The 22,371-nt window shown below is 49.4% G+C and overlaps 1 protein-coding gene across 4 annotated transcripts; it reads right to left on the bottom strand.

Moving 5' to 3' along the window:
- Positions 1-1,722: 1,722 nt before the first annotated feature.
- On the bottom strand, positions 1,723-22,077 carry LOC130390877 (centrosome and spindle pole-associated protein 1-like). Of its 4 annotated transcripts, none has more exons than XM_056601044.1 (28): positions 21,900-22,070; positions 21,118-21,241; positions 20,827-20,905; positions 20,593-20,696; positions 20,215-20,268; positions 19,601-19,935; positions 18,477-18,574; positions 18,015-18,111; positions 17,407-17,461; positions 16,400-16,611; positions 16,086-16,216; positions 15,343-15,520; positions 14,464-14,587; positions 12,591-12,738; positions 11,201-11,332; positions 10,411-10,523; positions 9,810-9,959; positions 9,111-9,254; positions 8,715-8,834; positions 8,460-8,526; positions 8,188-8,314; positions 7,301-7,440; positions 5,984-6,115; positions 5,104-5,144; positions 4,520-4,580; positions 3,908-4,017; positions 2,886-3,027; positions 1,723-2,202 (listed from the first exon to the last, which is right to left on the bottom strand). In XM_056601044.1, the coding sequence occupies exons 2-28, from the start codon at positions 21,223-21,225 to the stop codon at positions 1,973-1,975; spliced, it is 3,432 nt and encodes a 1,143-aa protein (XP_056457019.1). In that variant the 5' UTR covers positions 21,226-21,241; positions 21,900-22,070; the 3' UTR covers positions 1,723-1,972. The 4 variants fall into 4 exon arrangements, with proteins under 4 accessions (XP_056457019.1, XP_056457021.1, XP_056457018.1 ...); XM_056601043.1 differs by having other exon boundaries at positions 1,732-2,202; positions 8,715-8,831; XM_056601046.1 differs by lacking the exon at positions 5,984-6,115 and having other exon boundaries at positions 8,715-8,831; positions 21,900-22,077.
- Positions 22,078-22,371: the final 294 nt, after the last annotated feature.

The raw sequence follows: 22,371 nt of genomic DNA, 5'->3' as shown, positions 1-22,371 counted from the left end.
GTCCAGAGACCTCCCACCGTCCAGAGAGAGACAAGAAACACTACTGCGACCGTCCAGAGAGACCAGAGACACTGCTGCGACCGTCCAGACACCACCGCCACCATCCAGAGAGAGACCAGAGACACTACTGCAACCGTACAGAGACACCACCGCCACCGTCTAGAGAGACCAGAGACCACCGCCAACGTCCAGAGAGAGACCAGAGACACTACTGCGACTGCCCAAAGACACCAGAGACTCTACCGCCACCATCCAGAGAGAGACAAGAGACCACCGCCACCGTCCAGAGAAAAAATAGAGACACCTCCGCTGCCGTCTAGAGAGATCACCGCAACCTTCCAGAGACCAGAGACACCACCGCGACCGTCCAGAGACCAGTAACACCACCGCCACCGTCCAGAGAGACCAGAGACACCACCGCCACCGTCCAGAGAGAGACCAGTAACACCACCGCCCAGAGAGACCAGAGACCACCGCCACCGTCCAGAGAGAGACCAGAGACACCACCGTCCAGAGACCAGAGACACCACCACGACCGTCCAGAGACCAGAGACACCACCGCGACCGTCCAGAGAGACCAGAGACACCACCACGACCGTCCAGAGAGACCAGAGACACCACCGCCACCGTCCAGAGAGACCAGAGACACCACCGCCACCGTCCAGAGAGAGACCAGTAACACCACCGCCACCGCCCAGAGAGACCAGAGACCACCGCCACCGTCCAGAGAGAGACCAGAGACACCACCGTCCAGAGAGACCAGAGACACCACCACGACCGTCCAGAGAGACCAGAGACACCACAGCGACCGTCCAGAGAGACCAGAGACACCACCGCCACCGTCCAGAGAGACCAGAGACACCACCACGACCGTCAAGAGAGACCAGAGACACCACCGCACCGTCCAGAGAGACCAGACACCACCGCGACCGTCCAGAGAGAGACCAGAGACACCACCGCCACCGCCCAGAGAGAGACCAGTAACACCACCGCCACCGCCCAGAGAGACCAGAGACACCACCGCCCAGAGAGACCAGAGACACCACCGCCACCGTCCAGAGACCAGAGACACCACCGCCACCGCCCAGAGGGAGACCAGTAACACCACCGCCACCGCCCAGAGAGACCAGAGACACCACCACCACCGTCCAGAGAGACCAGACACCACCGCCACCGTCCAGAGCGACCAGAGACACCACCGCCACCGTCCAGAGAGACCAGAGACACCACCGCCACCGTCCAGAGAGACCAGAGACTCCACCGCCACCGTCCAGAGAGACCAGTAACACCACCGCCACCATCCAGTGAGAGACCAGTAACACCACCGCCACCGTCCAGAGAGAGACCAGAGACTCCACCGCCACCGTCCAGAGAGACCAGAGACACCACCGCCACCGTCCAGAGAGACAAGAGACACCAACGCGACATTCTATTTAAAAATATTTGCAAATATGTGCAGGGGGTAGTTCAGGTTTGGGAGAGAGGAGGAGGAAGGAGAGGTGCAGGAAGCAGCCAGACGTCTTCTGGGACGGAGCCCTGCTCCTCCTGTCAGACGCCCAGATGATGCAGCCCGGTCCTGCTTCCAGGAGCTTTCTGCCCGCCGGTGGGAAGATTAAAGAGTTGGGTCGATCTCACCGAGCGACACAAGCACAAAACGGGAGCCGGCCAGACTTTAGGTTATTAAAGGTTTCTGTTACAGACACACGCACAGAGAACGTATTTCTCATTAAAATATAATTTATTAAATATGAACATCAAAAGGAAGATCTAATCTACACAAACATTCAGCAGACAACCCTTATCGTCTGGCGATGGGTCTGCTTATCTTAACAAAGGATCACTTTTTCTTGCATAAATTCATTCAAAATAGAACTTCTAAAACCAGGAAGGAGGGGGTACTCTGCGGGCTGTGGAGGTAGGGGCGGGGCTTGCTCTTAGTGGGCGGGGCTTCGTCTTAGGGGCGGGCTTCCTCTTAGTGGGCGGAGCCGTGTGCAGCAGGCAGCTCCCTCCTGAGCAGGCGGTGGTTGGTGATTCGCCGCAGCGTGTCCTTCACCTGGGGCTGGGCCCACAGGTCTGTGGCCACAGAGTCCCAGGAGGAGGTGGGGTGGCGGGGGGGGGAGGAGCCCTCTTCCTCCTCCCCGTAGTCAGCCTCCTCATCCTCAGAGGAGAAGGAGGGGGAGGGGGAGGGTCGGTCACCTCGGCCTGGGGGGAGGAGATGGACAAAGTGTCAGAGGCTTGAACGAGGACGTCAGTGATTCAGACGATCTGGTTTGAAACCCGGACGTCAACGCACTGAGTTTAGAGGCTGGAACCAGAATATGTTCAACCTCACATCGACACAGAGGGGATAACGCTGTAGCCATACGTATACAATATATGAAAGAGCTTTTGGATTCCTTGCAAATGAAACCAACCCGAACCAACGAAAGGCACAACATCACGTGGCCAGCAATGATTCCCCGAAACGTAATTCCTGTGGTTTGGTAGAAGGCCCTAATAGCAAAGGGCACATAGCTATGCTAATGTTAGCATTTAGCGTCAGACACATTTTAAAAGGTGACATATTATACCACCAGGTGTGAGGATGATTAGCTGTTACAGATTTTCAAAACGGCTTTTAACAGCTTATCATTCTCACACCTGGTGGTATAATATGTCACCTTTTAAAATGTGCTTTGTGTGTTTTTGAAAAAGGCAGAAGACTAATATTTAGATAAACTGATATTAGTGCGACTATAAATTTCCGACTGCTATGTGAAGAATGTACTAGTGTGCAGTACATCGGTCAGATTTGATCCAAGAAAATAAGTGTATATTTGTTATTTTCACATGAACAAGAAAGGGCATTTCTTGTATTCATAGTTCTGGTAAAAAATAAAACCTACCAGTCTGGTTGTCATGGAGACTGTGCGTGGATCTCCCCGTCTGGTTCTGGACCCTCCTCCCACCCGGGTCCATCCCATGAACACTGCTCTGGGATTGGCGGGAATAGCTGATTGGCCGGCCAACCGGATCCCTGGAGGCGGGCTGTAACCAGGGCAACCAGACAGTCAACAGATCAGCGCTGTGTTGATGATGTTTAAGGAGCAGGCAGGCTCAGGAGGTCAGGCTGGCCCCGTGGTGAGGCCTCATTCAGCGGACGGCACCGGTTCGAGATGTGTTCTAGCACCGGAACCGTTTAAAAAGTACAGAGCAGGCACCGGTATCCGGTATCGGATAAAACCCAAATGATACCCGACCCTACTCGGCGCACGGCCCTGATTCGGACAGACGGGACATAAGGGTTTTTTGCTTTCACTTCCAGAACAAAATTTTAGTCCGATACGAAGCGAACACTTCAGCTCCACGTCATCAGCGGACCAAGAGCTTTTGCTCTGTTAAAATAATATCATCGTATCGTTTTTGGACATGCAACAAATGCAAACCTAAATTCTCGATCTGTGTGCTTTGGGATTAGAGATAATAGCAGATTAAAGGATATACTTTAACTTGCTGCTCTGACAAAAGCGAAATGAGCAGCAGAGTAATCTTCACTTGAATAGTTTACCGTATGAATATTCATACTGCACTGTTGCCGAGTACAGTTTCAGCCCGAGATAGAGTTCTTCAACCAACTAAATAAATAAATAAACCCTGATTTGTTTAGAACCGCGGCAGCTTTCATTAAGCACAGTTTAACCGCTTAGAGAAATGCCAAGAAACAGTGAAGGTGGCCTTTACTCAAAACACAGTTTCAGCGGGCCAGTGTGAGAGTTTCAGTTTCGCTGACGAACGAGGAGAGGATGAATGAAGGGAGGGGGGGAAGGAAGTGAACACCCTGGGGTGATATGGGCTGTTGCTGATGTCTCCACCATCAGACCACTCCATCAAACCAAGTGTGTGTGTGTGTCTGTGTGTGTGTGTGTACCGGGGGGGATTGCGGTTTCCTGGTCAGTCGTCGCCTCTCCCTCGCTGACAGCTGGGGGGTCTCCCTCTGCTCCGGGGTGGGGGGGACGGGGTAGGCATCCCCCAGGGGATCTGACAACGCACACACACACACACACACACACACACACACACACACACACACACACACACACACACACACACACACACACACACACACACACACACACACACACACACACACACACACACACACACACACAGTTTTATTAAGGTTTTCTTCTTGTTTTTGTGTGTTTTGGCTGTGACCCCCACGTTTCCTGTCTGGGACAATTACACTACTTTCTTATCCTCTCTTATCTTAAATTCCTAATCTTGTCCAGAAAACAGCTACACAAATTGCATAGTTAACTCTAGGGCAAGTCTTATTGTGAACGCCTAAAAAAACTTTTATAATATAAATAATGGAATCTATTGGGTGGGAAACTCAATATACTTTATCGTTATTTTTTTAATGATATTTTAGCAACACATCCTAGTCCAAGAACCGCAACATACAATCTCATTTACCAGCGGCAAGGGTAGAAACAAATTAAGTGCATCACCTGTATAAATGTCAGTGTCACCACCTTACCTATGAAAGAACTGTCGGAGTCCAACAGAGACCCTCTGGCAGAGCCCGCCGTGGTCCCCCTCTGTGGGCACACACACACACACACACACACACACACACACACACACACACACACACACACACACTGAAGGGAGTATGCATGAAGAGGGACCTTACATTGAATAATTTGAATGTACTCTGCAACGGTGCGGCGAGGTTAATAAAATAGATCTCCCCATCCCTTCAGCAGCGCTTACTTATGCAGGGGAAGGAGAATCCAGACAAATAAATGTGCTGCCTATAGCCGGCTGATGTAGTGAGGATTAAGTGGGCCTCGGATTATGGTTATTTTAATGTTATAATAAAGCTTTAGGACCGTTTCTTCCCCTGCTCTTCCCGACTAGAACTGTGAGGTGACCTGGTTTACTGATATCGACACAGCGCTGGAGGATTGATGGTTCTCTTCTCTGCACCCCGGTCATCTAATGCACATGATGCATGCATAACGACGGTTTTCTAGTCATTCCCATAAATAAAAAAGTTTAAAAAAACACAAGACAGCCTGGGACTGGATGGAGGTGTTGTTTTTGTCCAGCGGTACTCACCTGGTAGAGTCTGTTTTGGGGGGGGTTCCCGTCCAGGTAACCTGGAAGAACAACGAGGAGGAGAGCTCTCAGAACATGATGCATATTTCAGGGGGATTCATTTATATTACATTTTACACTTAGGGCGTTTAGCAGACGCTTTCATCCAAAGCGACTTACAACGGTTAACACACACATTGACACACCGACGGCGGAGTCAACCACGCAAGGCGACAGCCAGCTCGTCAGGAGCAGTTAGGGTGAGGTGTCTTGCTCAGGGACACATCGACGCTCAGCTAGGAGGAGCCGGGGATCGAACTAGCAACCTGCTCTACCTCCTGAGCTAAGCCGACCCCCGTTCAGCCAATGAACACATCTGTCACGGTTCTTTGTGTCAACAGGAACCTTCCAAAACACACACACACACACACACACACACACACACACACACACACACACACACACACACACACACACACACACACACACACACACACACACACACACACACACACACACACACACACACACACACACACACACAATTCACAGCATATATCCGGTGCTCGGTTAACGAGCCTATCAGACGCTTCTTGTCCCCAGAAATATACGGTGGACTTTCACACACATTTTTATTGGGCGACAAGGGGAGCAGACGTTGCGTTTTACTGCATGATTTAACATGTCCCCCCTTTATTGCCAGAATATTATTCACCCTCGTTCCTATAGTTTTGTGCGTGTTCTGAATCAAGTTTTCATTCCATGAAATATTAGGTTGATTTGCTGGCGTGCTGGCGACTGGCTGGTTGTGATTGGTTGACTGGTTGATCGTGATTGGTTGGTTGATCAGGGTTTGACTGATGGCTCAGACGAGGAGCAGAGCAGCAGAACGCAGACTGACCGTCCTGGGCAGTTCTCTGGCTGCCCGACATGGGAGGATGGTCCCTGTAGCTCCGCCTCCTCTGGCTGGCCACGCCCCTGTCCCCCTCACGGACCCTGGGAAACCCAGTGGAGAGCGCCCTGAACTCACTCTCTGCCCGCACACAAATGCGGACACACACACACACACACACACACACACACACACACACACACACACACACACACACAGAGACTCGCACACACACAAGGACACACACACCCATAAGCAGAGAAACACAAACACACACACATACGCAGAGACACACACAGACACACACACACACACACACACATGTGTGTAATGGAAAGCAGCCTCCACAGTCTAACTGCAAATCCATTCCTACAAGAAGACAAATGTCGAATGAATTCAAAAATATCCATGAGGTCTTTATCTCCTCCTTGAGTCAGCAGGCTTTGCTCTGCTTCGCACGTCCTCCTCATAGAAATTCTGGTGAGGTAACCAAATTCTGGGAGGATATTACCATTTCTTTGTAAATGTATTGGTACCCATGTTCCAAGCGGGCCGCTGATATAATCTAATGTTCCGCCAGAGCTCGTCGCTGCGTGATATACCCGAGAAGCACACATTTACATATGAACGAGTGGCCACGGCTACCTCCCCTTCAGCGTCTCAGAAAGGTATTTTTAGATTGTAACTTGCGATGAATCTCCATCCCTGTAAAGTACACACGTGAGCTGGCCTACCGGAAACCCCTCAACATGTCCCAATGAAGACGTGATCTCGCTGCTGCACCAAGACCTGAGAGTCACTGATGATTGGGCCAGATTCTTGCCCAATCTGGCAACCCTGGCTGTAGCCAGATTGGACCTGCCGGATTGGGCCAGATTTCCCGACCAATCTGGCAGCGCTCTGCAGCCAGGGTTGCCAGGTTGGGCTTGAAGTCCGGGCCAAGCTGGCAACACTGCTGAGAGCCTGACCTGAACACTGCTCATCAAAAACACTCAGGGTGTACTCAGTCCTCTGCCCTGCAGCAGAGAGGGTCCCCTTAAGTAGATTGTAACCCGACCACAACCAAATCACCTCTACATCCCTCTCAGTGCATCTCAGGAACCTTACCTAAATTGTAAACGGTCGCACAGAAAAAATGGCCGGTTTGTGACCAAGTAGCGCATCAGGCTTCTATCACTGCGCGGTATTCAGTGGAAACAGTCAAACTCCTCCCACAAGCCCCTCCTACACAGTTCAATTGGTCAGCAACACCATGTGATGACGTCAGCATCAGGCCTCCGTATGAAGGCTCCGCCTCTCAGAGTGGCTCTAGACCCCCCCCCTCACCGCTGGGTTGGAGCTGCAGGGAGTCGTGGATGGGCTGCAGGTTCCCGGGCTCGGGGTTCCTGGACAGCGGCCGGCAGACCGCGGCCTGCAGGCGCAGGCGCGCCATGTCGAACACGTCCACCGGGGGGCGCTCCCGCAGCCTGCACACACACACACACACACACACACACACACACACACACACACACACACACACACACACACACACACACACACACACACACACACACACACACACACACACACACACACACACACACAGGTTCAGATCAGCCCTCGTAGTGTTTTCGCTGTTCAAAGCGTCTAATATATATACTGTATGTCTATGCTGGTAACTTTGTGCAACATACTAATCACATTGTTAGCAATAACATGAATAATGATAAATAATTAAGATGAATGGATGATAGGTAAAAATGAATAATGCCTGATGTATAGCCATCTTTATAGATCTTACCAAGATCTAGAATGTGTCATCAAACTACCACTTAAAAGGTGCTGTAGGCAAGATTAGAGAGTTTTAATGGGAGACAGCAGCAAAAAGAGCAAAAAACAGGAGCTTGGACTCAACATCCCCAAAATATTGCCCCTCCCATCTCCCTCCGTCATTGAGAAGGGTTGGATTTCATGCACCTGTGATTGACAGGCAAGGCGGATGCCTCAACCAATCAGAGAAGAGATGCCCTGAGCAGTCAGAAATTAGCTCTTCAATATAACTTTAAACATTAACACGTTAATGTTTAAAGAACTTCTGGGACTGTAAGTTTGTTCTGATCTCACTGGAATCCCCCATCTATTGCTCCGTTCACATCCCATTATGTACCGCCCTTGATGGCCCTTGGTGGTGCCCAAGTGGCGGTTGGGGAGCCCTTTGGGGCCCGGCTCACCGGTCTCTCAGCGGAGACGCCCGCTCCTCCCAGTCGCCCTGCAGCAGTCCGTCCTCCAGGCGCCGCTGCTCGCTCCGCAGCTGCCGCCGCAGTGCAGACAGCTCGCTGAATACGTCCCGCTTGTCCTCTGGTGGGGGCCCCCACACACACACACACACACACACACACACACACACACACGTTACCTTTTCTGTTGGGAATGAATGTGAAGTGTGTGGAAGTGGTTGGGTGTGTGTTTACGTGTGTTTATGTGCGTGTGTGTGTGTGTGTACCTGTGGCACGGAGATGGTTCTTGCAGGCGGGAACGGGGGGAGACTGTAGGCCGGACAGGGAGCGCTCCTTCACCATGGGAGAGAGAATAAGGACGAGTCCATCAAACCTCTCAGTCTTTTATAGGCTGAGCCCATCTCAGAACAACTCCCACTGTGTCGGGTTATCTGATAATATGATGGAACGATGTTTATGGAGAGCGTCAGGGCGACTTGGACATGGAGTGCGTGCGTGCGTGCGCGTGTGCATCTACACACCGACATGGGGGCAGTAGACCGCTGGCTGTCGAAGGTCGGGGGTCTGGGAGTGTAGCGCGGGGGTGTCCCCTGTCTCCGCTGAAGCGTTGGGATGGGGGGGGACGGCTCCCTGTGGACCTGCTGACACACACACAGTGAGATACCACAAACACAACCCCCTCTTTGCCTGCAAGACCCCCGGGGTTATAGGTTTGAAGGGTTTGAAGGGTTCGATGGGCTCTCTCTATCCTGGTGTGTTTTCTGATGTTAAATCCATCCTTGCCACGAGCATTTCATCACAACAGAAAACAAGAAGCCACCAGACGCATTTAGGAGCACCCGCTACGTTCAACAACGAGTCGGAGGCAGCAGAGCGCCAGCGGCGTGTGCTTGTGGTACCCGGCGCGGCGGCGTTACCTCCTCCAGGCGCGCCTGCCGCTCCCTCTCGTACTGCTGCCTCAGCTCGGCCGTCTCCCTCTCCTCCGCCGCCTGCTTGGCCCGCTCCGCCTCCCTCTTGCGCTCCTCCGCCAGCCGCACCAGCTCCTCGTTCTTCCTCTTTTGCTGCGGGAGGAGGAGGAGCAGAGGAAGAGGGGGAAGAAGGAGGAGGTGAATGCGGAAACAGACGGGGGGGGATGTACTACAGAAATAAAAGAGCATTCCACTATTGTTTATCATTCCTTGAGATGACATAAATCTGAGAGGTAATTACGATGTCATCTTCTTCAAGTGTAAGTGCTTGAATTCCAATACGGTCAAAAAAATAAAAATAATAATTGCCAAGAGTGTGTGGAAGCATTAGGTTGACCGACGACTTGACAACTGTGCCTTTCCTTAGTACCGTCGTTGTGTATGAGGGTTATACTGATCTACGTATAGATGAAACGCGCCACACACTGGGGCGTTACACACCGATCAACAATCGCACTCACCCAGGGAAGTTCAGGCACGTGCGTTGAGTAAGGAAATACGTCGGGACCGACGCTAGGTTACGGGCTAGCTAACGGTATGTAGTAGCACGTAGCGGCCGGTTCCAGCCGTGTCTCATAACCTTGTCTGTGTGATGCTCTACCGAACGGGGCGGCAGCGGTGGCTCCCGAGGGCAGGCTCCAGACTCACCTCCGTCTCCTTCCGTTTCCTCCGGTCCTGCTCCTCCTCAAACTCCCGCTGGATGCGAGCTCTCTGCTCCACCAGCTTCCGCTCCTCCCGCTCCTCCTCAAGACGGCTCTGCTCCTGCTCCTCGGCCTTCTGCCGACGCTTCGCCTCGATCTAAACACACACACACACCCACCCACACACACCATCAGCTTCGTCTCCGGGGGTGAAACGTGACATTTAATTCACAATGCAATAAGGGTGTTGAAGAGTTACCATTCTTCCCCAGCAGTTCTAACCTTGAATGCTGATCAAATTAGCGTTTTACTTGTAGAGGCAAGAATCGACCCTGAGCAACCCGAGGCAAAAATGAAACGTGGACATAGAAAAAGCATTTTGCCTTCAGGGAAGCACACTGACAGCATATATTACCACCGCGCGGGGGATGATACGGAATGTTTTACTACTGCAATAAAAGCAACCAAAACAAAAGCCAAACAGATATACAAGAGGGAGCCAGTTCTTCCTTGCCATTGGGCATCTGGTGACCAATGAGGCGGAGGCCAGCAGGAGAACAACTGGTCTGTTATGCAGAGAATGCCCCAGGGACCGCCCGGGCGTTTACCTGTTCTTTGAGGTAGACTTTGTACTTGTCCTGCTCATGGACCTGCTGTGCCGAGGGCTCGTTGGTGAACACATTGCCTCTGGCAAACGTGGGCGTCTGCACATGGGCAAAACCTAGTGGAGAGGAAGATGCAGAAGGAGACGTTGCAGAGACTGACAGAACCTCTGCTCTGAACCTCTGCTCGGCTCTCCTTGGCTGCTTCAGCGCATCGGAATCCATCCAGGAATCACAGGCTCAATAAATATTACATTTGATAAGATAAAAACACATTAAAAAAACATCAAACATTGAGCATGTATGACTTGTATACGTATGTCTCTGTAGATGTTAAGGCATGCAAGGCCAATGCTAGACTATCACTAGCGTTACTACGTGTATCAAAACCCATTCTACCCCATTTCATTGGCACTTCTCTGTAATGGAGGGAAGGGGGTTTGGGAGTTGGTGGTAAACCGTCTCTTTGTTAGTACCTTGTTTCACAGATTTTATGTATTCATTTCACTTTATGAATGAGGTGTACTTGGTGTACTTGTATCTGTTATGAAAAATCCCAGAAAAATCCTAAAAAAATAAATAAAATACCTTAAGACATAAACACACGTTATTGTCATGCAGCGTTCACTGCCTTATTGGCCCTTGGTCGCCGTGTCGTATCATCACGTAGACCGCACTGGGAGGTTTATTGCGGTGTTGCTATGCTCCGTCTTGTGAGGATCCGGTGTGTTGCTAGGACACCAGACACCCTGACTCGGCTCATACTACAGATGAAGAGAGTGCGTTGCCACGGTACCGGAGACTCGGTCGCTGGCGGCGGGCTGGTCGGCCAGGGGGAGGGCGGCGGGGGGGGCGGGGGCTCTCCTGGCCCTCTGCTCGGGGCGGATGTAGGCCTCCTCGTTCAGCTTGTGCATCTGGTGCAGGTCGGCTGGACACAGGAAACAGGAAGTTCAACGACTGATCTGATCAGTCAGGCTGGACCCATCGACGAAATCAAATACATTTATATTTAAATTAAGCATGCGCTTTTATCCAAAGCAACTTACATTAAGTACATTCGTCCAAAGAAAGTGAAACAATATATTGATTGTCGGTACAAATACGATATATTTTTTGCTACATATTCTACTCAATGAGGCCTAATCTGTTGTGACTTTTGCGTGGTTTAAACACTTGAAAATAATGAGCTAGCTTATCCAGGTTTCCCCCCAGCTGTCTCTGAAGAGCGCGTACCGCCTCTGCGCTGCGGTACAGACCACCATCAAATTAACCTTTCACCAGACCAATACGATCTACTGTAATTAATATAATGCATTAGGAGCTTAAAGAGAGGACGGCCTCTGATGAGACGGAGAGCTCCAGTCTGTCTGACTACGCTTAGTGCTAAAATCAGCTCATTACAAATCCTGCATCGGTGAGATGACCGAGGACAGCGTTTGGCAGGTTAGCATTCTGAATACATGGGAGCAATGTGTGTCAGCGTATAGATTAGAACAGCCTCAGTACCATTTGGTTGAGCAGAACTGGGAGACTAGGGAGTAACGACCGAGAGAATCCTTCAGCACAGCGAGTGGTAAGATGTGACAGCTGCTGCTGACGATTGCTTCATCATCTGTAATGGTTTCAAAAAGCTGCCAGACTACAGACGTTCTTTACGCGATATTGTGCATCCTCCTGGACTAACTGCTGTAAGATGCGCTCTAGTTAGGAATGAGAGTGATTGGATAGTACCACTGCCATTTCTCAAAGGGCTCATCAGTCAAACAATGGACATCACTCAATGAAGGACATTTATTGAAAGCCAAACATAACATAGCAAGTTACACACAGAAGACAGTGAATCCCCCACTAAACATGCGTCTAACTTAGGCCTTTCCTTCTTGAAGCCAAGCAATGCTGTGGAATCCATCTTTTGGTGCCCCAGTCCTCCCAATGGAAGGACCCGTCGCGAAGACACGCACCATGTCTGCCGACACGGTGCTTTGACTATCAGGAACTTTATCGAACATTTAGATAAACAAAGTCAAGGTCACCTCTAGGAACTAGCTGGGGCCGCAGGGCCCCTTTAAGGGGTCGGTTGGGTGGGTGGCTGATGTGTGGGGAGGGAGCCCTACTGAGGGAGGGAGGGAGGGTGTGGAGGGAGGGAGGGAGACCTACTGAGGAGGGAGGGAGGGAGGGTGACCTACTGAGGAGGTTGCCGGTGCTGTCTCTGAGCGGGGCCCCCCCACCGCCGCGGCCCCAGGGTTGGTGGTTCCTCATGTCGGCCTCCAGCCGCGCCTCGTCCCTCTCCCGCTCCTCCTGCTCCACGCGCCGGCGCTCCTGGCGCTCCAGGATCTGGGAAATGGAGGAGATGTGGAATGTGCACGACATCGTGTGGAACCCTCCAAGGAAACTAAGAAAAGTCCACTTTTTACAGGGTATTGATTTCGTATATAATATAGTTATACTTTCTCGACGGCGACAAAACTAGAAAGGCTAACTAACAGTGAATGCTAAACGATCCGCTCCAAAGAACAGTTCCCGCCAGTGAGCAGGAATGAAGCGCATATGGCGGAGGATCCTGGGTAGAGGGGTTCAGCATCAGCCTACTGTTTTAGCCACCCTCCCGAGGAGAGGTTAACTGAAGCATTGGCGCTCCCGGCCTGCACCCTGCGTTCACTATGCCTCTAGCCTCTTCCACACACACAAGCCTGTATGACGTTCGTGAACCGACTTACACAAGCTTAGGAGACTGTGACTTCTTGGCTCAACTGAATTGTTTGTCATGACTTCCGAGACACTACGCACAATATCAAAGCCCTGCTGTTGTATTTACACCACCACCTTACATTACATTATATGGCCCATCCCCAAAAGTAGGAATATAAAACACTCTTTATTGATGTGATCAATCGGTGCAAAACTGCTTTTTCCGATTTACACAAAGTGCAGAGTAGATGGCAATGAACAGCCCTCTGTGTAAGAGCCTCCAGCGCATAGTGCACAAGGTAAACAGCAAAACAACAGACCTACAGGAAACTAAGACAGGGGCAGCAACTGACAAGGCAGCTAAGAGGATCTGGGGGCCTTTGATACACTATCAGTATCAGAGGAAGGTTGAGTCTATGGGGGGGCTTGTTATATACAACTATCAGGGGGGGGGTTGAGTTTATGGGAGGGATGATTGTATAACTAGTGAATTTTACCTGCTCGTAAAGTTCACTTCGTGGTCTCCCTGGATCTACCTGTCAAATAGATAACCACAGGCTTGGCATGCAGTCTCTCTCTCTCTCTCTCTCTCTCTCTCTCTCTCTCTCTCTCTCTCTCTCTCTCTCTCTCTCTCTCTCTCTCTCTCTCTCTCTCTCTCTCTCTCTCTCTCTCTCTCTCTCTCTCTCTCTCTCTCTCTCTCTCTCTCTCTCTCTCTCTCTCTCTCTCTCTCTCTCTCTCTCTCTCTCTCTCTCTCAATGCCTCGTGAAGCGAACATAAGATGTACCGCGCTGCCGTGGCCATTAGCACCCGCTAAGGACAGCACTTCACAGTCAGGCTTTCTGCACGCGGGCAGAGACCCAGCTTCGACCCCTCGGAGGTCAAAAGGTCAGGCGGGACGTGACAATGTTTCTGGGGGAACTGTTAAGAGCTGTCAGAAAGGTCCCATGGTGTCCTCTCCAAGGACTGGTTCTTGAAGTGCTCCGGGTGTAAAAAAAAAAAAGAAGATATCTACATATTTTATGCTCCGATTTGATTCTGGCAAGCATATAAATGTGCCGATTCAAACAAACGTTTAACGCCCAAAAATCGCAATTCTTTTATAAATATTTGTAACGCAACCCAAAAACTAAATAGAATCATGCTTTATTGTTTTCTCTAGCTTACTATATATAGGACTCAAGTCTATTTTGGACATGAACATTCAAAAACATAACCAATCAGACATAATTTCGTCATTACTTCATCACCTGTGACCCAACACCGCAGTGAGCTCTGGCCATGAGACCTTTCGGTATCGGAGGCTCAGTAGGAAGGGCTGTCAGCAGTTCCCCTGGCTGATAGGAATGAGCGCTAGGCTAACGGGAGGCCTACCTGCTGGGCCAGGGCCTCCTTGTAGCTGTTCATCTTGTCCTTTGTGCTGCGGGCCCTGTCCCCGGGGAACGGCCCCGCCAGAGAGTCAACAGACGCCGCTCCGCCAGCCGCCCTGCGGGGGCTCCTGTCAACCCAGGAGAACAGAAGTCAGCAAATGACAGCTGGACGCAGAATGTACAGTACCGCTCAAAGGTTGGGTGTCACTTAGAAATATCCTTATTTTTTAAAGAAAAGCACTGTTGTTTTTCAATGAAGATAACATTAAATCAATCAGAAATACAGTATAGACATTTTTTATAATAATAATAATAGATTCAATTTATATAGCGCTTTTCTCACACTCAAAGCGCTTTACATAGGGGCACAACAATAGATAAACAAGAAATTTAGAGTTGATGGGGCTAGGGTTGGTGAGTGATCTAGGGGTAGGCAGAGGAGAAGAGATGAGTCTTATGTTGTAAACGGCTATTCTAGATGGAAACTGCAGATTTTTTTAAGGAATATCTAAGAACAGAGGCACATTTCCGGCCACCATCACTCCAATGGTACATTGTTGAGCTAACCCTTGTGCAATTGTGTTAGTACAGCTGAAAACTGTTGAATAAATGTAAATTTTCATGGAAAACATGATATTGTCTGGGTGACCCCATAACTTTTGAGCGGAAGTGTACATCTTAACATTATGAATCAGCAGTCTCTTTGTGTCTCCTCCTCCTGCTCCTCTACCTCCCACAGAGAGACTCACTGCCAACTTACAACGTAAACACACTGCATCCACCACCATGGCTCCGCTCTAGCCCTGAGGCGACCGAAGGCGGGTCTCCTCAGTGTTTACACCCCAGGAGAGGCCATCGAGGGTGGGGAAGGGGGGGGACATACCGTGTAGCAGCCACAGCAGCAGGAGGAGGAGGAGGAGGATGGGGGGGGTCTGAAACGTGGCTCTCAGCGTAGTGTCCGTGCTGGCTCTGGTGTCCGAGCTGGGTCGCGCTGCCCCCTGGTGGCACGGCCCAGTAGGACGCCGGGAAGCCCCCGCTGGTCCCGGGCAGCTGCGGACCACCTGAGGGGGGGGGGGATGAGAAGACGTTCCCTGACCATGCGTTGTCATGTTGTGTTGTTGTCAAGTTGTGTTGTTGTTGTCAAGTTGTGTTGTTATGTAGAGATGTTGTTATGAAGATACAAATTCATTAAATGAAATACATTTCGGCGGAACAGACTTAATAGAACGGGAATTCAGTTTGAGACACTGTGAAATGAGAAATAAATGTATCTTTAGATTATTGTCACTGCTATTTCTTAATATGCTCACTATTCCCCTGTATTTGACTGGCCTTGGCAGGCGTCACATCAGACCAGATTGAATCCTGAGGGTCCAAACAACTCCCTCCCATGATTCGTTGTCATGCAGAGATACCAATTAAATTAATAAAATGAATTTTGCATTCTGCCTTTGAGCCAGTACCTTAAACAGGAGGGAGTGTAGGGACAGACAGACATGGAGCAGGGTTTACAGTAAGGGAGGAGTGTTGGACAGACAGACAGACGGAGGTGGGTAGGGACAGACAGACGGAGGTGTGCGGGGACAGACAGACGGAGGTGTGCAGGGACAGACAGACGGTGCTTACAGTAAGGCAGGTGGGTGGGGTGTGGCTCCACAGCAGTGCCGTTGCCATGGTAGTGACTCGTATCCTGACACGGGCCCCGGTGCTCAGCTTCAGGGGGCGCTGCCGGCGGGTGTGGCAGGTAGGATGGGAGCCTGGACAGATATGGTTTCAGATTTACCTTCAACACTAAAGACAGAAGCACGAATAAGCTTTTTTTTAATACGTTTTTGGAAACGATGGTTTGACAGTTTTCAAAGAGTCTTTAAGATATGAAGCTAGATAAATATCCACATACTGCCCCCCCGCGTGTGTGCGTGCGTGCGTCCGGCGTGTACCTGAGGGCACGGTGCAGCGGGGGCGGGCCGGGCTGACAGTAGGGGGACAGCAGGCCTTCCCCCAGGGCAGCGCTGTACTCGAGCAGGGGGGACTGGAAGGCCGTGCGGCCGGGCTCTGGGAGAGGGTGGTCCCTGGCGGGCCGGCCGGTGTAGGTCTCCCTCGCCGCCCCCTCCCTCCTCCGGGTCAGGCCCATGTATTTGATGTGGTCCAGCTGGGTGTCAGACACAACATGGGGTGAACACAGCTCCGGGAAAAACCACGCCGTCTGACTCCGCCCGCGTCATTCTGGGGCAGGCCTCCCCTGTAAAAGCCTCTTTCTTTACATGAAATAACTCAATAACTAGTGTAGTTGCGTCTCGCTGTCTCCTAGCGACTTTACAACGTTTATTTTGGCGAGGTTGCTCGCACAAACTAACTTTGCTTGTGGGATTGACTCAGCATCAAGCGAGTGGGAATATATTAGCGGGAATATTTCAACCTGAGCGGATGACGGATTTGGACCGTTCACACCCCTTCGTTCGCAAGAAGAATCCTGTGTCCCAACAGTGACCAGATAACCCTTCAGCCAATAACGGGTGATGCATGCAATAACATGTATTCACCAAGAGAGGGAGTCATTCAAACCAGAGTTTCGCTTCTGTTATCTTTGCCCCGTCAATGTCGCACACATTCGATTTTGCAACTAAATTATAACACCAAAAATCGTCTGATAAACTATGCCATAAACTAAGGCTGGCAGAAATACAAAGTACATCCATATATGATGATGGCAAATTTTCCATCATCATATAATGCACAAATTCTACTAAATAATTACCCACTGATGCTCCCAAATTAAATCTGTTGTTTCTGGTTTGTCGAGTGAGTACACTACACATAACATAACATCACACCGTAAAGGCATTATGAAGGGATAATCCACTTTGCAGGCAATTAGTCCTGCCATCTCCACATCTTGCAGCCCATTCGTTTTGATTAGATTGCCATGTGCTGGCGTCTGACTGACCTGCTTGTCTGGTTCCGGTGCGGCTGCAGCCACTCTCAGCTCCAGCTCCTTCTCCCTGCAGCCAGGACAGAGCACAGGGTTAAAGAAGATACTCAACGTCATTGTAAAGGAAGGTCACCCCTCAATTGATCTTTTGGGGTTAAATAAAAAGGAAAATGAAATACTGTATGGACATTCACAAGCTGTTGAGGAGCTTCTAAATCAAGCCATGTATTTATGTTTGTCTTTAGTGCAAAATAAAAGTACATTTTATGCAAAATGTTCTTAGACTTACGAGCAGGTCAACTGCCATATTGTCTGGCTAAATTATTTCCATTTACTTCTACCCCACATAGAAGAGACCCAATAAAGGCTAGCTTTCAAACATTTTTAACTTAACATACCTAAGCTTAACAATCTGCAATGTTCAATCAAAAATAAAACTTTCCATTTAAACCTCATCAAACCATCAAGGCCAGTTACAAAGAGCTGAACTACAGAATCAACTGCATGGCATAAGAGTTTAAACTTGCATCTTAACTTGAGATAAACCAAACACAGCGCCCATGTCTACATCCAGGCATAGTGCACCACACACAGCGACGACGACTCTACAGCTTCTTCCCCACCTCCTCTTCCTCCTCTGCTGGTCGGCTATCTGCTCCTCCAGCTCCTGTCTGTAGCGCTCCTGCCTCTTCCTCAGGGCCTCCTCCGCGTCCGCTGCCCCTGAAGAGGAACAGGAGGAGAGAGGGTGTGGATCTATTAATGGTTGAGATCAGTTTTTCCTCAAATCCCTGAACATCAGTTTTCCCCTCTTTGTTCATTATCTTTTTCATACAGGCTTATGACTGAGTGTTAGAGAATAACAGACCATTCATTCCAAAAGAAATACCACTTCAGCGCAGAGGTGTATGCTATGATTGAGCTAGCTATACTGGTCTCATCTTGTTTAAGATGAAAAGACCAAGTAAATCCTAATCCTACACGTAATCTTGATATGCATTTTCTCTCATGATTACAAAAAAAAAATCATGGTGCTTGCATCACGCATCACTGCAGTATTTGCTAATGGTGGAAGAATGTCTTCTTACCAATTAAAAGTCCAGTTGCAAACTCAGTCTGGTCTCTGTTGGTTAGCCTGGATCTCCGTTCTATTCTGGCGCCCCCTGCGACAGGTTCCCTTTTCTCCCTGACGGACACAAATCAATGATACAGATATGAAAGAATATATGGTGAAGTTACAAGACATTTTCACAATCTGTGAAGGAGGCATTTTGCTTCCACAACAAACCTATGCATCCATGCGTACATTGAAAAGGAGGACAGAAGGGCTTTATACCCAACTCTGATGGAAGATGCACATTTGTAGATCAAGTTAATTGAATTGGTGGCATGGAAGAGGTGTTGTGACCGGCCTTTAAGAGTAAGTGGTGACAAATACAGGGGCTCAGTTCAATGTTGTTGGGGCTTTAGATTTTCTTCTACACCAGATCATAATGCTGTACAAAAAAGAAAGCATTGTGTTTATCTTTTGGTTTCAAATGTTACTCATTTGTTGGATCAACAACAGCAGGGACTGGGATACGATTATTTATTTTTAGGTTTCATTCAAATGAATGAAACATGGATTGTATTCAACCATATACTCTACTCATTCATCACTTTCCCTTCCCAATATTGGTAGAACCCTTGGCAGGTAGGATCATTAGAGGGGTTATTGTGCCCCAAGGAGGGTGGGTGGGATGAGTGACAATAAATATGATATATCAGGGTTTCCACAGCACTTTACAGCTTAGGCCGCCTAAGTAACACATGCATGCCGCCTTAACTACGTGGTCAAAAAAAGTTAGTTAAAATTTCACAAATTAGGTCACTGCTCTTCATCCAGGTTTTATCTTGAAAAGCTGCTCTTTTATTCATAATATATAATTCTTATTTCATATTTTGTGCTCAATAAATTGAAACACTATATAAAAACACATTTATATTCGCAAAACCCTGTATATAATACAGTACGTCTCCGACATTTCATTTATTCACTGCAATTATAACTCTGAACAACAGCCAAGAAAAACACACATTGGCCAAACGGTAAACGTGGAACCTCAGCGCTCAGCGCCTGCAACCTGTTGGTGGTCAGGAAGACGACACAACGGTGTCGGGCACCCAGAAGCCTCTAGACCACCCAACAGGGGCTCCCTCCCAGAAGACCTACCCCATAGCCCTGTACCAACTGCTAGTCCCCGCGGCGGCCGGGACCCCCATGACGCTCTGCTGCTGCGGCGGCTGCCTGCCCTCCACAGGCTCCCCTCCACCGTCGTCCTCCTCCTCCTCGTTCCCAGACCCTCGCTCCAGCGGCCCCTCGTCACTGCCCTCTCGGTGGGAGGCCCGGCGACGGCGGAGCGGTGGGTTGGCCCTCAGCGTGGGCCTCCTGCGCTCCGAGGGCATGGCAGCGGCGCCCCCCCCCCCGCTGGAGGCCACACCGCGCTGGGTGTGGCTGGGGAGGCGCGGGCCCTGGGAGAGGGAAGGGGGGTGGGGCACCAGATGTTCCTGCAGCGGGAAATGGGACAAAACGGCGGTTTCAGTGTCAGGGATCATATATCGGGTCTAGATGGAACACACACACACACACACACACACACACACACACACACACACACACACACACACACACACACACACACACACACACACACACACACACACACACACACACACACACACACACACACACACTTCGTATTTGATATCAGGTGGTTATTAACAGGTATTCCACATAGATAAATACATGAAGCAAATAAAATAAATCGATGAAAGAAAGACATTTACCTTGGCAGACCTGTCTTCACAGTCTCTGCTCTGTCCGGTGTCAAGGCGGTTTTTCTGCCATAAAAACACAAGCTTATTGTTAAGTACATAAAATATAATTTTTGTGCTCAAACGCAAAAGAGGCTGTCTTTCCTGCTAATATGAAGGTCAGGAGGAGTCCTGAAATTGGTATGTATAAACTCCTGCATGCATGGTAGGACTCTGGTCAGGATTCATATTACTCTTGACTGGGACAAGTTGGGGACTTGGGATTCATGCAAGATTCGCTTTAAAATGTTGTTTGTTTGAGAATACAACAGACATGGACGAGTGAGACTTGGGAAAGGTGAGATTGGAGCCGGACAGGACGACACCGTCAGATTGTAATTAATACGACACCTCGGCCATGTAGCGCCTGAAGTCCATGCGCAGCTCCTGTTGAAGCCCCTGTTTCTTCTTGGCATATTCCACTCCGAGAGGCAGACCAACACAGAAGCCTTCCTCTGATCAAACACAAGAGCCAGACATCCACAAACATTACATATGGTTCCAGTCATGTAGCAATTATGAGGATAACAAAATAAAAAATAAAAGTTAGTGAGGCATAGATTCTTGCTGCTTTTAAAAAGGTACCTTTGACCTGAACTGTAGTTCTACATGAGGGTGGGATGTTCTCCTTAACGGCAGAACCCTGGGCTCTGCGGACATTGCTCTGTAAACCAAACAGAGAGAGACAGTTCAGTGGAACACCATCATCCTGCTGTGTCGTACAAACCCACCAACACAGAACCCTATGCACTCCGGCTCGTACACACAATCATCAAGGATCGTACCATTAGAAGGTTGTTTAGCACATGACAGGGCAAAGAGTAAGATGAAAATATGACATCCAGAGTACATACAAGTCTCAAACGTATAACCTACCCTCATTTCCATGTAAGGAGGGTCTTGGTCCAAACTGGCCTTGTCCTCTGCCACTCTGGCCTTGTACTCCCTGATGAAGGAACGCAGCTCCTCGTCCATTTGTTCCATGAGGACCACAGATCCACTGAGGACAACATGCAGTATGTATGCAGTCATGTTAATACGTCTCAGCTAAGCCGTTTGAAGCCCTGCTGTGGCTCTGGCTATGATGACATGAGGCTTTAGGTATTACGGCTTTCGTTACCCATGGCTATAGAGAGATCAATATTTTGCATGCAATGTGAATGAAAGGGACGTGCGCGTCATTAATCGCGCTGTATTGTTGGTCCACAATATTGTACATTCACGTCTATATCACACTGCAGAGATATCAACGCGTACTAAATCCTTTGGGTCCTTGACCATCTAATAATTCATAGTCATTCTTTACAGACACCAAGACTTCATCATAAAGCGACAGTATGGGACCAGCACAGGTGAATAAACGCGGCACTGCGTCTTTAATTATCGGTTGTCATGGAATCGACTGATATCGTTTAGTTAGCACTTCTTAGCTATCTGGTTCAGACGCTGGACAATAACATGTCATCATCATGCATAGCAATTCAGAATAAAGTGTGTGAAATGTGGTTCGGGTGTTTCATATGCACCTTACACTTGACCGACGGCGATGTTAAGATGTTGTAAACATAAGACGAGAGAAGCTACAAACTGGTATTAACGCGCACAGGTATAGCCGGTGTTCACGTCATAAACAACGGACAAAGCAGCCGTAACCCTACCGTGGATGAGAGCCTCGGTGTAACGTAAAGGATGTGACTCTGTGTGTGTTGGCTGGCGTTATCTCCCAACTGTTGCTGTCCGCTGTGGTCGGCTTGAGCTCAGCTGTTAGCTAGCATGCTAGGCTAGCTAAATCAAACTCATACTGTCCCTGCTGCGCGCGCTCCAGAGAGTTCTCGTCCTCGGCTGAGGCCCCGCCCACAGATTATGTTCCCGCGGTCACCTCTCCACAGCGGATTAACCGATTATTAACCTACCTGGTCATGCATGCTTAAATTATTAATTACAAATAACTAAACAAACAGCGTCACTGGAGGTCATTACCTACAGAAACCCGCAGTAGTCATACATGTCAAATAGAAGGGACCAGATTTCCCATATTGGTCAGAATTAAAATGGTTACAAGGATCTTGTTTTGGCAATTTTACTTAATATATGTTCAATATAATCAATTAACTGCTTTGTTGTGTTGCA

Source organism: Gadus chalcogrammus, chromosome 10 (genome assembly GCF_026213295.1).
Source record: "Gadus chalcogrammus isolate NIFS_2021 chromosome 10, NIFS_Gcha_1.0, whole genome shotgun sequence".
Classification (NCBI taxonomy): domain Eukaryota; kingdom Metazoa; phylum Chordata; class Actinopteri; order Gadiformes; family Gadidae; genus Gadus; species Gadus chalcogrammus.
The sequence above is the reverse complement of the archived record's forward strand: the minus strand, read 5'-3'. Positions and strand labels throughout refer to the sequence as shown.

Excerpts from the sequence above, each read along its gene's own strand:
- LOC130390877 (XM_056601044.1), bottom strand. The coding sequence starts at position 21,225 with ATGGAACAAATGGACGAGGAGCTGCGTTCCTTCATCAGGGAGTACAAG. Across the intron at positions 18,112-18,476 it reads TGCAACTGGACTTTTAATTG|GGGCAGCGGACGCGGAGGAG; the intron begins GTAAGAAGACAT and ends GTTCCTCTTCAG. Across the intron at positions 3,028-3,907 it reads GGAAACCGCAATCCCCCCCG|CCCGCCTCCAGGGATCCGGT; the intron begins GTACACACACAC and ends CCCTGGTTACAG.